General features: G+C 47.9%; 1 protein-coding gene across 2 annotated transcripts in view; it reads right to left on the minus strand.

Annotated features, from left to right (window-relative positions):
• The window catches only part of ZNF777 (zinc finger protein 777), a 29964-nt gene extending 25825 nt beyond the window's left edge, over positions 1 to 4139 (minus strand). The window contains exon 1 of one of the 2 annotated variants that reach the window (XM_024250362.3): positions 4021 to 4139. Coding sequence is in view for 1 of the 2 variants with exons in the window: in XM_024250360.3 (XP_024106128.1) it covers positions 3233 to 3349 (117 nt within the window). In the remaining variant the exon portion in view is untranslated. Of the gene's footprint in view, positions 1 to 3232; positions 3412 to 4020 lie in introns of those variants that run through there. The other variant, XM_024250360.3, reaches the window with a different exon arrangement.
• Positions 4140 to 16659: the final 12520 nt, after the last annotated feature.

The following is a 16659-nucleotide window of genomic DNA, read 5'->3' on the forward strand; positions in this document are numbered from 1 at the left end:
ACTCATCTCAAGGAGTCAATATGGTATATGTTTGACTTGGAAACATCTTCTATGTGCCCGGCCCCTGCTGTAGAGGCTGAATGGGCTTCTGGGTGTTCTGGCCTGGCTTCTGCTATAAGCAGAGCGAGACATCGAGGTAGGTGAAGGCAGGCAATTCAACCACTCCTAGGAGTGGGCAGCGGTCCACTGCAGTAGGTGTGCTCAGGTGGTCTGGGTTCCACCCTGGGGTTTCCAACATGGGGAATGAGGAAGCAGTGAGGCCTGGAAGGATGGGGAAGTAGAGCAGAAATCAGCTGGACTGGTGACTTGTATCCAGATTTGGGGGGACTAGACCAACATAAAGACTTGGAGTCCTTCTGGGATCTCAATGATCCACGCTCTCCTTGTTCCCCATCCTGCCATACTCACATTGAGAGAATTCTTGAATCACTGGGGAGGTGAAGCCACGATCTTCTGTGAGTAACTAGTTATGTATTTACCTAGATCGTCAATATCTTTATTGGAACCTAACACAATTTCTCCTGTAACAATTTCTGTCCACTCCCTCATCATCTTCCTTCAGTCAATCTGCTCAGTGACTATGCTCTATATCCAAGTGGTCTTTAATTAAAATTTCAATTTTCTTCCGTTGAAAATTAGCATAGCCCCAGTGTTCAGTCTGACATATAGTGTGTGTTCGATAAGTGCCTGCTGAAGAGTAAATTGTTGAGTTACAAAAAAATTATTAGGATAAATAATGATGTTCCTTTAGTCACCTATCAGAGACTTATCTAAAGCGATTCCATATCTTCTACAGCTTTTTTTCTTTTATTGGTTCATTTATAGGTGACTTAACTGTGACAGCATCACACTTTTAAGCCACGGATTGAATATTCAAGATCCTATTCACAAAAGGTTTTTGAGATAGTATCGTCTAATAGCCTCTGCTGTGAACCAGACATGAGCACTAATCAGCTGAGAATGGCTAACAATTATCCAGCATTTATTATGTGCCATGAGCTGTGTTAAGCATTTTAAAGGATTATCTCATTTAATCCTCACAAAATCTATGAAACAGGTACTACTAGAGTTACTATCCATATTTAGTAAAGGGAAACACTGGGGACAGGAGAGGCTAAGCAACTTGCCCCAGGTCACCCAGTGGTCTGGTTCTACAGCCTGCAGGCTACCTTGAGGCCTTAACTGTCAACTGAGGCAGCTGGCCAGGCAGGTGTGTGCTCTGAATCCTTTTTACCTCTAAAATCCCGAGGCCTGGATATTATTTATACACAAAGACCTGTGGCAGGTTTGATAGGGTTGGGAGAGGTGGGGAGGAAGGCCTTGCCTTTCGAGATATTATCATTTAAGTTGGGGTCAGGGACCTCTTTGAAAACCTAATGAAAGTTGTGGGTTCTTGTCCTCAAAAAAGACACAAGGGCACATACACAGAATTTTGCAAACATCTTCAAGGAACTCACAGACCCCTAAACCTGCAGGCTCATCAACAGCTAAGCCACCTCTCAACTCTTCACTCCCTGTGAAGGAAGCGCTGGGGACCCTCGAGGCTAGGCGTGTGGCTCTCAGGGAAAGTGACTGCCTAAGGCAACACAATAGGCACATTACAGCCCTTGCCTCAGAGGGAGATTAGGGTATCTCCCTAGCACTAGAAAGAAGAAGGGGAAAAAATCCCCGGGAAGCAAGTTAGTCTCTCTCTCTCTGAGTAATGCAGAGGTTTAACTGAAACAACGAAAAAAAAACAAAAAAAACCCTCCAGTATAGTAAACAGAGCCAGCAGACCAAGGCATCTTTACCAGCTAGACAAATCAGAGACCAAAGGAAAATACTATTTCTTTGCTCTTATTAGACCATCTCTCTCCATTTCCGGATTTGGAGGACTGTAGAGGGGCTACAGGAGCATGTTCCCTCCCTCGCCTCCCAAATAAAAGCCCTTTGCTATAATTTCATCCATCCCGGTAAACCTGCGGCTTATCTTACCCTAAGCAGAAAGAAATGACCAAAGAGAGGGAGGGAGCTGTAAATATATCTAAAACGAATAAGCTCAAATTCTCAAATTGCTGGTAGGGGGTTGGAGGGAGAATTCTTCTGAACCATATTTGCAGGATTTAACCATCCCTCCTTCCCCGACGGATCAGGAGTGGACGGAGTCTCCAGGATTCATGCCACATTAGCAGAAGCATCAATAACCACAGTATCTGACTTATTAAGAAAGTCGTGGCATTTTTCTGAATGACCCAGTATGGTTCACCCAGCATTATATACCATTCAAGGGCCCCGAAGGCCTGAGCCCAGAGTAAGGCATGTAAAAATCTTCGTTTGATTTTATTTTCTCAAGAGTTTTTTTTTTTTTTTAATTAAAGAATTGGGAGGCTTTTTAGAAAGCTATATATCCTGCCTCCTTCCTGTGTACACAATAGGAAACTGAGGCTCAAAGGCACTGACTCTCATGCAGTAATCTTCTCACTAGCACGGCCAGGGTGTCTCAAAGAGCAGGTCTGCGGGAGGATCTGAGGGATGATTTTTTAAGAGTGTTTCCCTGAAGAGGCACATCAGCCCCCAACCCCTGAGAAGCTTACTCCCCAGACACCATCTGTCAGGGCACCCAAAGTTTAGCCTGCGACCTTCCAGACGCAGAGGCCGGAGGCAGAGGCTGGAGCTCAGAGGGTCACCTGCTCCCACCGCGGAGATGCCCAGCTGGGCGCTGCCCGGCCTCCCCCGCCGCCCCCGACGGGCCGCGTCTGCTGCCAGGGCGGCCCAGGCCCCTCACCCAGGGGCGGCCGCCGTCAGAGCCACCCCCCTCCCCGTCCAGGCCCGCAGCCCGCTGGGCAGGCCTTTCTGGGGCTGCCGCACAGTGCCACGGATGCCTTGCTACGTGACCTTGGGGCCGGCAGGGCGGGTCGCCGCCAGGTGTCTGTGCCTCAGTGTCTCCGTTCTGCGAAATGGGAGAGCCGCGTCAGCGCCGCGCCCGGGCCGGGGAAAGCTCCGCGGGGCCGAGCTCTGCGGAAAACGTGCCGGCGGCTACCCCGACGGACGCAGCGCGGGCCCCGCAGGGAGCGAGCGCGCCTCCGGGCGCCCCACCTCGGGGCCGCGTGTGTGGCGGGCCGGGCGTGAGCGCAGCCTCGCACGGACGGCGGCGGGGCCCGTAGCCCTCCCCCACCGCCCGGGTCAAGACGCGCGGGCCCCTCCAGGGCGCCCCCACCCCCCGCGCCAACGTCGCAGCGTTTCTGCCCCTTACCGAGATCCCAGGCCGGGCCGCCGAGCCCGGGACACGCAGGCCGTCCCCGGGGCCCCGAGGCCGCGCGTCCGTGCGCGCGCGGGCCGCCCTCACAGGAGCCGGGGCCGCCTCGGCCATGGCCCTGCGCTGTCCGGCCCGGGCCCCCGGAGTCGCCGCCGCTACTGCCGCCGCCGCCGCTGCTGCGCGCGGCCCCACGCAGGCCCGGCCGCCCGGCGCTCTCCGCAGGCGGCGCCGGCCCAGCCCTGTCTTCCCCGCCGGGGATCGCGCGCGGCCGTCGGGCCCCGGCCTGCTCGGGGCGCGCGGGGCCAGCGGGCGCGGGGCCGCGGAGCCCGAGCGGCGGCGTCGGAGCGGGGCGCGCGGCTGTGCGGGCGGCCCGGCCGGCTGCGTCCCGGCGGCGAGCTGGGCCCCGGCCCTCAACGGCGGCCCCCGGCCCGCGCGCCGCCCCTCTGCGGCCGCGGCTGGGACCCCGGCTTCGGCCCCGGCCCCGGCTGCGAGCTGCGCTGCCGTCCCGGCGCCTCTTCAGCAGGGGAGCTGCACAGCAGCTGCCATGTTGCTACAAACTGCATCCTGGGAGGCATGTCCCTCTCAGGCCGTTTAAAGAGAAACACTCCGAGGCTCGTCGGAGGCTGCCGGAACCCAGACAGCTCCATCTACAGCCGGTAGGAGCGAACAGTGTCGAGCGAGCCGCCCGGCGGCGACGGACACGCCCTGAGCCCGGGCCAGCCCGTCGTGGAGCCCGGGCCGAACCGCCGGGGCCTCCCACCCTCCAGGACCCTCCGGCCTCTCACCTGGGGTCGTCGCCTGCCCAGGCACCCTCGGGCGAGGCCGGGAGGCGCGCGGGCGGAGGCGCAGTCGGAGCGCGCAGCCCAGGCGACGTGCTGGGGTCTGGAGGCGGCTTGATTGGCTCCGACAGCCTTCCTCCCGCCGATCCCCTGCGCCTCTCACACCCAGAACCCGGGGTCGTTCCCTTTCAAAACCTGCGCTCACAAAGGGATCTAAGAAACCCGTCACACCAGAGAAAGCCCGGAGTTCATGTGACCAGCTCAGTGCAGCCCGGGTTCCAGGGACGCGGGCTGTGCTTCCAAGGGGAGCCAGGGGGTTGGGTGCTTTTGTGAAATGCCCGAGTGTTGTTTTCGACATGAAAGGACCGAATTCCTAGAATCAGACCCTGCTGGGGCTGGAAGTGGCCAGACGGGTCATTTAGGAGGAAACTGAGGCCGAGTGGGCAGCGACTTGTTTACCCTCAGTCACAGTATGAATGAATGCTCTTTGTAACCATGAGAAGTCCCAAAAGAAATGCAGGAGCTTAGAGTTGAGGACTCCCCTTCCCGGACAGGTCCATTTAAACATGTATTAATTCAATACCTACGAGGTGGCGAGAACGGGATGGATTGAAAAGGAAAAAAGAGAAACTATAGGCAGGCGTCCTGGTTACTAGCGATGAAGCCCAACTGAAACTAACTTAAGTGGGGGGAGACGGGGGGAGCAGAGGACATTGTGTTTACCTAATGGAACCCCAGGAGTGGAGCTGGTCTTGGAAGGCAACAGGACTCAGTATGCTGGCAGCTCAGATAATGGAAAGTTATGGCCAGGCGCGGTGGCTCATGCCTGTAATCCCAGCACTTTGGGAGGCTGAGGTGGGCAGATCACGAGGTCAAGAGATCGAGACCAACTTGGCCAACGTGATGAAACCCCGTCTCTACTAAAAATACCAAAGTTAGCTGGACGTGGTGGCGCGGCCCTGTAGTCCCAGCTACTCGGGAGGCTGAGGCAGGAGAATCTCTTGAACCCGGGAGGCAGAAGTTGCAGTGAGCCGAGATCGCCCCACTGCACTGCAGCCTAGGGGACAGATCAAGACTCCGTGTCAAAAAAAAAAAAAAAAAAAAAAGGAAAGTTACAGATAGAGGTAAGGCCAGAGCTATGCATCCTGTCCCCTCCCTTCCCGGAGGCTAGAGTTCTCACCCAGGTCTTTATGCATTTCCTAACGTGTGCATTCGTAGACAATGCACACTACTGGTTTTGGTATTTTTACATTTTATGTGAATGATATTATCCAGTCCCTATCCTGTTGCAACTTGCTTTTTTCCATGGGTCATTTTGTTTTTGAGATACAGACATGTTTAAACAAGAATATCTGGTTCATTCATTTTACCCACAATATGGTATTTCATTGAATACATAAACTACAGTTTACGTTCCATTCCCCCTAGAGGAATGAGAACAAACCTGCTGCCAGCGACATCTGCATGCATGTCTCATTGTGCACTGCTAAAGTGCGTCTCTAGAGACGCCTAGACATGGGCCTCTGGATGGCAAGAGCACCTTCATCTTTCCCCGGCTTCCCGAACTGCTCACTGAAGGGATGGTGCCTACTTACACACCCACCATCGTGTAATTTTCTCTTTCCCCATCCTGGCTCATACTTACTGATAATGGACTCAGAACGTTTGCCGACATGATGAGTGTGAAATGGTAGCTGATTATTTTAATTTGTATTTGTATTTCCCTGATTAATGAAGTTGGACATCTTTTCATGTTTACTAGGCATTTGGTTTCTTCCTCTGAATTTCCTCTTCATATCATTTGCCAATGTTTCTGTTGTGAGATCTTTTTCTTATTGGCTTATAGGTATTTCATTAAAAATCTATTCTGGATCTTAATCATGTCACCAAACATTTAATGTAATTACTAATACGATTGCATTTAAATCTACCATCTTACTAGTTATTTTCTTTGTGTTCCAGGTGCTCAGTGATACTTCTCTCTCTCTCTCTCTGCCTGCTTTGGAGTTGAGGTTTTTTTTTTTTTTAATTCTATTTTTATATTAGTATTCTATTTTTTAGTAATTTCTATTTTTCACCATTCTCTTACTAGTTACATATAATTTTAAATGGTTGTCGTCAGTTTTACAATATACATCTTTAATTTTTTAACAGTCTACATAAATTATGCCACTTCACATATGGTGCGATAACCTTACAACAGGTTATCCCTACCATCTTTTATACTGTTGTTAGCATACATTTTATGTTTATGTATATAATCTCCACAATACCTTGTTAGATGGGCAGATGGCAAATATCTTCTCCCAGCCTGTCTTTTAACATGTTTCATGGTAAGTGTTGCACAAACATTAAAATTATTTAAATTAAAGTATTATTTATATGCAGTGTAATGCACAGATTTCAAGTTTATGGCTTGTCTAGCTTTGACAAATGCGAAGACTTAAGTACTCCATACCTGCCATCAAGGTATAAAACACTTCAGTCGGCCACGGTGGCTCACGCCTGTAATCCTAGCACTTTGGGAGGCTGAGGCGGGTGGATCACCTGAGGTCAGGAGTTTGAGACCAGCCTGGCCAACATGGTGAAACCCCATCTGTACTAAAAATACAAAAATTAGCTGGGCATGGTGGCGGGCGCCTGTAGTCCCAGCTACTCTGGAGGCTGAGGCAGGAGAATCTCTTGAACCTGGGAGGTGGAGGTTGCAGTGAGCTGAGATCATGCCACTGCACTCCAGACTGGGCAAGAGAGCAAAAACTGTCTCAAAAAAAAAAAAAAAAGATATAAAGCATTTCATTACTGAAGAAAGTTCCTTATGTTCTTTTTCAGTCTTTGAGTTCTGATGAATCCATGCATCTCTGTTCTGCCATGGTAGATTACTTTTGCCTTTTCATAGAAATGGAATCATACATACACACTCTTCTGTATGTAGGTTCCTTTAGTCAGCATACTGTTTTTGAGATTCAGTCATGCTGTTGCATTTTCAGTAGTTCAGTCCTTTGTGTTTCTCAGTAGTCCATATTTCATTTCATAAAATGACATGCTTAATATGAAATTACTCCTATAATTGTGTATACTCTTGGTTTATTTTCCCCCCACAAGATTACCAACTGTATATTTGCACATTAATGCTGAATATTGTGTAATCAGCTGCAGATTTTTGTTATGAATTTATCACAATAGGAATTGTTTCAAAAACAGTATTAAATTGTTAGCAAAATTGTTTTGTATTTTCTTCAGTAAATGGTTCTTCTTTTTAAAAACATTTTGTATATTATTTTATTATTTCTTTCTGATTACTGCATTGTGGTTTTAAAGGGTAGCCTGAGTAAAATAGGTTATTTGGAATTTGTTGTGATTTGCTTTGTAACCTATTTTTGTAAATATTCCATGTATACTTGAAAAGAACAAAATCTCTAATTGTTTGGATAAGACTAGTTGAATATGCTTTTGAAATTTTCTATATCCTTACTAATTTTTGTTTATCAATTACAGAGAGAAGTATGTAGAAATCTCCCATTGCGATTCTTCCATTTTTCCTCTGTGACTCTGTCCTTTTTTGCATATGTATTTTCAGGCCATGTTGTTAGGGGCATTGAACCTCACTTTTTTTTCGTAACATTGTGGTCTTACTTATCCTAGTAATGCTTTTTGCATTAAAGCCCGTTTTGTCCAGTAATATTAATGCTCCAGCTTTCTTTTGGTTAATGTTTGCTGGTATGTCTTTTTCTGTGTAGTGAGTTACTTTGAACTATTTTGTGCCCTCTAGTTTTAGGTCTATCGCTTGCAAACATCATGTGACACGATGTCAAGCATCATTTTGCCCGTGTCTGGGAATTGAGGCTAAGGCTCAATACTAAGGACAAAAGATGTGAGGAACCCCGCATTTTAACTTCATGTGGCCAAAAGGAGTTGAGACAGTCACTTACTCACAGAGCTGACCAGGAGGTACCACCTCAGGACTGGCCCACCACTGACACCCCTCCCCCCTATACACAGAAAAAGAAGACTTCAAGAGAGGGAGATTGTTGGCTATTCCTTCCCTTTCCACCACATGAGAGTCTTGGTCTTCTTTTGTGGGAGCCCAGGACATGGCTCATGAGCCTTTTCAGCCTCCATCTTCCACTGTAGGGAAGAAGAGGAGGCCTTTGATATGTGTCTCCTGAAGTGTGTGGATGTACTGAATCATGGAAACAGACAGTATCTCATGTCGATTTCTGAAGAAGTAACTCATCAGAGTAGGGCTTAAAGCAACATAGGGGGCAGGTGGGGCTATTCCCACTCCATCCCAGTTCCTCTCAACCCGATGGTGCGATGAGACCTCATCAGCTTCCTTGCCTCCCTGAGACAGAGCACACAGATGAATGGGAGGGGCAGGGACTCTGAGGCTGCTGTGGGCCACAGGCCACAGGATGAGATGTCTGCCTCTGAGAAAGAGTTAGGGTCAATACTTTCCAGATCCCTCTCTTAGGAGTGATTCTCAGTGTCAGAGGGGGTGAGGGTGAAGCTGAGCACTACCCCACTTACCTGGACACCACCATACCAGCAGATGCCTGCAGTCACAGGTGGTACCAAGCTGAATGAAGGTTCTCCATCAACAGATGTAAGCACATTCTCCTCTACCTCCTTTTTGACCTTATAAAGCCAAAAGTGAAACTTTGTGAAGGCCTAGGCTAGTGTCTGTGTGAAGGAAGCATGACAGGGTCTGAAGAGCAGACCACATGTTCTCTTCATCCCAAGCTGTTAGTGCTCTAGGTAGAGCTAGCCTGAGCCGGAGTTGAGGGGACCTGAGTTCTGTGTTGAGCTTCACTCAAAGTTCAAATGTGCCTCACACTAAGACTGAAATGAGACTTTTCTTATAACAGAAAGTGATGAAATATAGTATTAGAATTTTGACAAGATGTCATATGGTATCAAATAGCTGGAAAGCAACGAAGGGTTGATGTAGCACAACTACAGGGTAGTCATGAAGAAAAAGGAAAACTATTTTATGGTTATGCTCCTATGAATTAATACTCCTCCTAAAACTTAAAAGCATAGAGCTGGATTTTTGTTTTCTTTTATAATCTGACAAGTTGTTTTTAAACTAGAAAGCTTATTTTGTTTATATTTGTAGTGAATATAATATATTTAGATTTTTTTCATCATTTTATTTTGTGATCTTTTCATCACTTCTTTCTCCCTTTCCCTATCTTCTATTAGATTAATGAAACTTTCTTCAATCAAATTTTCTCCCTCTACTGGGCAACATTCTATTTCTATTTATCTAGCCGTTTTAATGAACATTTTAAGCATGTGTGTTGGACTCACAAAGTCTATATGTAATTGATATCTCTGCCCTTTTCTTGAAGTCACAAGGACCATAGAATGCTTTCATTTTAATCATACTCCATCCACCTTACATGTGATTGTTTTCTAGTATTTTAGTTCCATTTTTTTGTATCCCTAAACTTTGTATTGTTTTATAAAGTCAATGCATGTTAAGATTTACCCACATTTACTGATCTTTTTTCTCACCATTGTTTCTTCTTATATCCTTCTCCTACAGGATTTACCTACTGAGTTCAAGTTTCTTCTTCCCAAAAGATAGTCCTTGGTGGTTTTTTTTCAGTGAGGGTATATGAATGGAATATCTCAGTTTTTATTTTCTGAAAACATCTTTATTTGGTTTTGCTGTTGTATAATAGTTGATCAGGGTATAAAATCTTCATTGACAGTTATTTTCCCTTACCACTTTGTAGATGTTAGTCCATTGTCTTCCAACTTCCATGTTTACCATAGAAGAGTCTATTATCAATCTACTAGTTTTCTTTAGAAGCCAATCTGGTTATTTCCTCTGGTTGTTTTCAGGATGTCCTCTTTGTTTTTGGTGTTTGATAGTTTTATCACAATATTTTTACATGTGACTTTACCTTTTGTTGATGAAAATAGTCAAACTATAAAATATTTGAAGAGATTTTTTCTGAGCCAAATATGAGTGACTAAGAAGTAAACAAAGAAAAAAAAATGAGTGACCAATGGCCCATGACACAGCCCCAGGGGATCCAAAGTGGCTGGGCTACAGCTTGGTTTTTTACATTTTAGGGAGACACAAGACATCAACCAATACATGTAAGATATACATTGGTTTGGTCTGGAAAGGCAGGAAAACTGGAAGCAGGGCCTTCCAGGACATAGGTGGATTCAAAGATTTTCTGATTGGCAATTGGCTGAAAGAGTTATTATCTAAAGACCTGGAATCAATAGGAAGGAATGTCTAGGTTAAGATAAGGGGTTGTGAAGACCGAGGTTTTATCATGCAGATGAAACCTCCAGCTAGCAGGCTTCAGAGCTTTTATGAGACCTAAAAAGATGCCAGACTCTTAGTTAATTGTCTCCTGGATCAGGGAAAAGACCTGGAAAGAAACAGGTTTTCTATAGAATGTAGATTTTTCCTCTCAAGAGACAGCTTGGCAGGGCCATTTCAAAATATGTCAAAGCAATATGTTTTGGGATAAAATACTTCAATTTTTTCAGGGCCTGCTATTTTTCATGTGATGCCATACTAGAGTGAGGCTAGAATTTGTGTCTTATTGCTACAAAAAGTCTTTTCTGGCAGTCCTAGGATCTCCATTTTAATGTTAATGCTGGTCAGCTGTGCCTGGATTCCAAAAGAAGGAGGGTATAATGAGGCATGTCCAACCTCCACTTCCCATCATGGCCTGAACTAGTTTTTCAGGTTAGCTTTGGAATGCCCTTGGCCGAGGGAAGGGTCCATCAGTCAGTTGGGGAGCTTAGAATTTTATTTTTGGTTTACATTCTATTTACCTTATTCAGGACTTGTGCCTCTTAAATTTGAGGATTTATATCTTTCATCAAATTTTGAAAATTGTTAGCCATTCTTTTTTTAAAAAAAGTTTCTTTTCTCCAGATTTCCTAATCATTGCTTTCTAGATGAGAGCATCTGATTAGATAGAGGCATGGTAAATATTCCTAGCCTATGCTCTTAACATGTCATGTTTCTGTCTATAATTTTCTCTCTGTGCCCTTCATTCTGGATACTTTTCTTGTCTATCTTTGATTTAACTAATTCTTTTCAGCTGTATTTAGTTCTGCAGTTTCACCAGTCCATTAAAATTTTTCAATGAGTATATATTTTATTTCTAGAAATTCTGTTGGTTTCTTTTTCTAATGTTACTTTCTTTTTTATAATATTTTGATTTTTAAAAAAAGTAAAGACTTTTGCACTCCTAGTATCTTGATTTATGTTAGTGTTTGGTGATTTCTATTTCTTTTTTTTTTTTTTTCCTGTCCACAAGTCTTTTTTATTTTATTTATTTTTATTTATTTATTTATTTTTTTATTTATGAAGTATTTATTGATCATTCTTGGGTGTTTCTCGGAGAGGGGGATATGGCAGGGTCATAGGATAATAGTGGAGAGAAGGTCAGCAGATAAACACATGAACAAAGGTCTCTGGTTTTCCTAGGCGGAGGTCCCTGCAGCCTTCTGCAGTGTTTGTGCCCCTGGGTACTTGAGATTAGGGAGTGATGATGACTCTTAAAGAGCATGCTGCCTTCAAGCATCTGTTTAACAAAGCACATCTTGCACCGCCCTTAATCCATTTAACCTTGAGTTGACACAGCACATGTTTCAGAGAGCATGGGGCTGGGGGAAAGGCCATAGATCAACAACATCCCAAGGCAGAAGAACTTCTAGTCAGAACAAAATGGAGTCTCCTATGCCCACCTCTTTCTACACAGACACAGCAACAATCTGATCTCTCCTTCCTTTCCCCACACTTCCCCCCTTCTTTTCAACAAAACCGCCATCGTCCTCATGGCCCGCTCCCGATGGTCGCTGTCTCTTCGGAGCTGTTGGGTACACCTCCCAGACAGGGCGGCCGGGCAGAGGCGCTCCTCACCTCCCAGACGGGGGCGGCTGGGCAGAGGCGCTCCTCACCTCCCAGACGGGGCGGCCGGGCAGAGGCGTTCCTCACTTCCTCCCAGACGGGGTGGCAGCCAGGCAGAGGCACTCCTCACCTCCCAGACGGGGCGGCCGGGCAGAGGCGCTCCTCACTTCCCAGAGAGGGCGGCCGGGCAGAGGCGCTCCTCACCTCCCAGACGGGGTGGCCAGGTAGAGGCGCTCCTCACTTCCCAGACGGGGTGGCGGCTGGGCAGAGGCGCTCCTCACTTCCCAGACGGGGCGGCCAGGCAGAGGCGCTCCTCACCTCCCAGACGGGGTGGCCGGGCAGAGGCGCTCCTCACTTCCCATACGGGGTGGCGGCCGGGCAGAGGCGCTCCTCACTTCCCAGATGGGGCAGCCGGGCAGAGGCGCTCCTCACTTCCCAGACGGGGCAGCCGGGCAGAGGCACTCCTCACCTCCCAGACGGGGCAGCTGGGCAGAGGCACTCCTCACTTCCCAGACGTTGGGCGACTGGGCAGAGGCGCTCCTCACTTCCCAGATGGGGCAGCCGGGCAGAGGCGCTCCTCACATCCCAGACGATGGGCGGCCGGGCAGAGACGTTCCTCACTTCCTAGACGGGATGGCGGCTGGGCAGAGGCGCTCCTCACTTCCCAGACGTTGGGCGACTGGGCAGAGGCGCTCCTCACTTCCCAGATGCGGCAGCCGGGCAGAGGCGCTCCTCACTTCCCAGATGGGGCAGCCGGGCAGAGGCGCTCCTCGCATCCCAGACGATGGGCGGCCGGGCAGAGACGTTCCTCACTTCCTAGACGGGATGGCGGCCGGGCAGAGGCGCTCCTCACTTCCTATACGGGATGGCGGCCGGGCAGAGGTGCTCCTCACTTCCTCCCAGACGGGGTGGCGGCCAGGCAGAGGCGCTCCTCACTTCCCAGACGGGGCGGCCGGGCAGAGGCGCTCCTCACCTCCCAGACGGGGTGGCCAGGCAGAGGCGCTCCTCACTTCCCAGACGATGTGGCGGCTGGGCAGAGGCGCTCCTCACTTCCCAGATGGGGCGGCCGGGCAGAGGGGCTCCTCATATCCCAGATGATGGGCGGCCAGGCAGAGACGCTCCTCACTTCCTAGACGGGGTGGCGGCGGGGCAGAGGCTGTAATCTTAGCACTTTAAGAGGCCAAGGCAGGAGGCTGGTAGGTGGAGGTTGTAGCGAGCCGAGATCAGGCCACTGCACTCCAGCCTGAGCACCATTGAGCATTGAGTGAGTGAGACTCCGTCTGCAATCCCAGCACCTCGGGAAGCCGAGGCAGGCAGATCACTGGAGGCCAGGAGCTGGAGACCAGCCCAGTCAACACGGCGAAACCCCGTCTCCACCAAAAATACAAAAACCATTCAGGCGTGGCGGCGCGCGCCTGCAATCCCAGGCACTGGGCAGGCCGAGGCAGGAGAGTCACAGGAGCCCGGGGCAGGGAGGTTGCAGCGAGCCGAGATCACGGCAGTACAGTCCAGCCTTGGCAACAGAGGGAGACCGAAAAAAGGAGAGGCAGACCGAAGAAAGGGGAGAGGGAGAGGGAGAGGGAGAGCCACTGGTGATTTCTATTTCTATGCTTTTCCCACTCTGCTTTTTCTACTTTGTGCCATCCATTTAAATTAGTCTTATATATTACAAAAATACGCATGTTATATTATCTTCTGAATTATCTTTACATGAATTCGAGCTCTTGGATTTTAATCCGCTGCTTGTGTTCTCACTGATGGTGGATTGTTTCCTTGTGGATTTTGCAATGTGTGACTATGAGCTTACACTGAGCAGGGCTTGTGGTCCGCATTGTGGGATGGTTTCTCCTGTTTTTGAATTTGCTTCAGCCAGAAACCTCAAGTGCAATCATTGGGCTAAGGCCAATTTTTATGTCAATTTATTAGCCCAGTGGATAATGTACATTTGAATCACAAACCTGTATGAGGTACTAGCTGTAGTTTTGAATTCTCAAGGAAGATACTGCCCCCTCTGGTGCCATCACCCAGAGTCTGGCCTGAAACAGATAAACTCTCTGTCATCTGTGGCAGCCGTGGAGCTATGCCACTCACATCTCCATTCAGGAACTTACCATTCAGCTGCAAGGAGCCCTGCTAACTGACAGCTCAAGTAGTGAACCCCTTCAGGAAATGCCTTCGTTTTCATGCTTTTCTTGGGCAGCCCCAGCCCATGGCTGAGCAGGTGGGGTCCTAGGGCCTGGTTATTTCTGCCCAACACAGGACTTCTGAGAGGCAATATTTGCTCTAGAGCCCCTCATCGGGTTGGCTGAAACTCAGATCTACATCCTGCTCTGTTCCTGCTTCCTTGCCTCTTTCCTTTCACAGGTATTGGCCCTGCCTTGTGGCCTAAGACTTGCCTGAAAGATCCTGCTTCCTCCTCTGTTTATCTTCTACAGGCAGTATTCCCCAGTAGACCTCCTGAACTCCAAGCCATGTCTCAGTGTCTGCTTCCCAGAGATACAACTAACACATCATCCTTTGGTGTTGGGATGCATTTTTTTCTGTACCATGTATTTAATGAAGATGAGGCCCTCGAAAATGAGGCCTTCAAGGGGCTTCATGAGGAGGTGCCAGTTTTTACCTCTGTCGGCCCAAGGCCTACATATCCTTCTCCTCACCCCACTCCAGGTAGGCCCAGCAGCGACCCATGTGCTGACAACTTGGGTGTACAGTTTTGCCTTCATTTGGGGCACACTGGAGTTTCCTTTTATTTCATTCTATCTTAGCTCTATATTTAAAGTTATGTTTATTAGGTCCTATCTGGAACTTCCAGATGTAATTGGGTCATATAATCCATAATATTTGCATTTATGACTCTCTGACCAAATTTTTTATAAAACATAATTATTTAAGTGTATGTATTTCATGTCTAAACTGTGTTTTTAATGTTTTTAAATAATCAGGTACAATTGTACAACTCTGGGCTAAAAGAAACTTGACAATTACAACAAAATTAGAAACTTCATTTTATAGCTGTCAGGGAATGAAGGCCTCCTTATGACTTCTAAGTTTCTTGCCTTATTTTTTAATTTAATTCTTTTTTAAAATTTTTATTTTTTGAGACAGAGTTTCACTCTTGTTGCCCAGGCTGGAGTGCAATGGCGTGATCTTGGCTCATTGTAACCTCTACCTCCTGGGTTCAAGCGATTCTCCTGCCCAGCCTCCCAAGTAGCTGGGACCACAGGCGCGTGCCACCACACCTGGCAAATTTTTTGTATTTTTAGTAGAGATGGGGTTTCACCATGTTGGCTAGGCTGGTCTCAAATTCCTGTTCTGCCCGTTTCAGCCTCCCAAAGTGCTAGGATTACAGGCATGAGCCACCGCACCCGGCCTCTTGCCTCATTTTTAAACAGACAACTTTTACACACAAAGTGAGAGATGGTCTCATGAGGTGACAGATGGAGCCTGAGCAGGGGTCTGTGGGAAAAACAGGAGAGGTATCAGTTCCACCTGGAAAGATGAGGGAAGGCTGGGTGATGCCTTGGGCCAAGACCTTGGGGAAAGTGGGAGTGCACCAAGTGGTCCAATGAGGAGAGGAAGGAGGATACGACATGCAGTGGGAACGGCATGGTGCTCAGGGAAAGGCTGGCAGTTCGGTTTGTCTAGAGGGTGAGATCCAAGTGGAGGAGCAGGAGATGAGGAGAACAAGGAAGGAGTGCCCTCATGAGAGGCTGGATGTGCTGTGCTGAAGTATGGATTTCAGCCAGCAGATGACGGGGAGCCACTGGAGTACTTTAGATCAGGGAGCCTCAGTAAGCAGACTTCCCAGTTAATAAAGGCCCCCCTGGGTCAGTATGAAGGATGGACTGGTGCAGGGTGGAGGTAGGAGTTATAGACTTAAGGCCCAGAGACCTCTAATAAGGCTTCAATGTGGAAAAATGATCGATGAATGTCAGAGGAATGTCAGCGTAATAGTTATAAGTGGTCAGGGCAATCTTCAAAGATCTTGATGCTATTGAGATGGTTAAAGTGCAGCTTAACCCATCTTGTCTTCAATCTGCCTGTGAACCTGACAATGATGCAGCACTGCTACTTAACAATGGAGAGTTGGAGGGAGGGGGCCATCTTCAGAGTCATCGGGAATAAGAGAACAAAACTGTAAAAAGATGAAGGAAAAGATGTCAAGAGGAGGTAACAGCAAATGAGCACCTTTTGATGGGCAACAGAGGGTGGCCAAGATGAAGGAATGGCTGGAATGATGAACCTCAAATGTTCTCATTTTGGCACAAGTTATTTCAGTACCAGAACATATATGAATGTCCCAGGGAGTATTTGGCCTGGCCTCAGAGAAGCAATGAGGGTTGCCCTGACTTTTGGGAGGTGTGGTAAGTTGAATAATGCACCGCTGCCGCCCCACCCAGGATGTCCACATCCTAGTCCCCAGAACCTGTGAATGTGTTAACCTTATATAGCAAAAGGGACTTTGCAGACTTGGTTAAATTTGGATCTTGAGAGGGAGAGATTATCTGAGTGAGCCCAATGTAATCCCAAGGGTCTTTAATGAAAGAAAGGCAGGACAGTGACAGTCAGAAAAAGATGTGATAATAAAAACAGAGGTCAGAGTGATTCCTGTTGGAGGAAGGGGCCACAAGCCAAGGAATGGAGGGAGCCTTAAAGGTTGGAAAAGGGAAGGAAATGAATTTTCCTCTGAAGCCTCTGCTTCTGGAAGCAATTCTGCCCTCATGATACCTTGATTTTGGCTCCAGAACTCATTC

This window comes from Pongo abelii, chromosome 6, assembly GCF_028885655.2.
Source record: "Pongo abelii isolate AG06213 chromosome 6, NHGRI_mPonAbe1-v2.0_pri, whole genome shotgun sequence".
NCBI lineage: Eukaryota > Metazoa > Chordata > Mammalia > Primates > Hominidae > Pongo > Pongo abelii.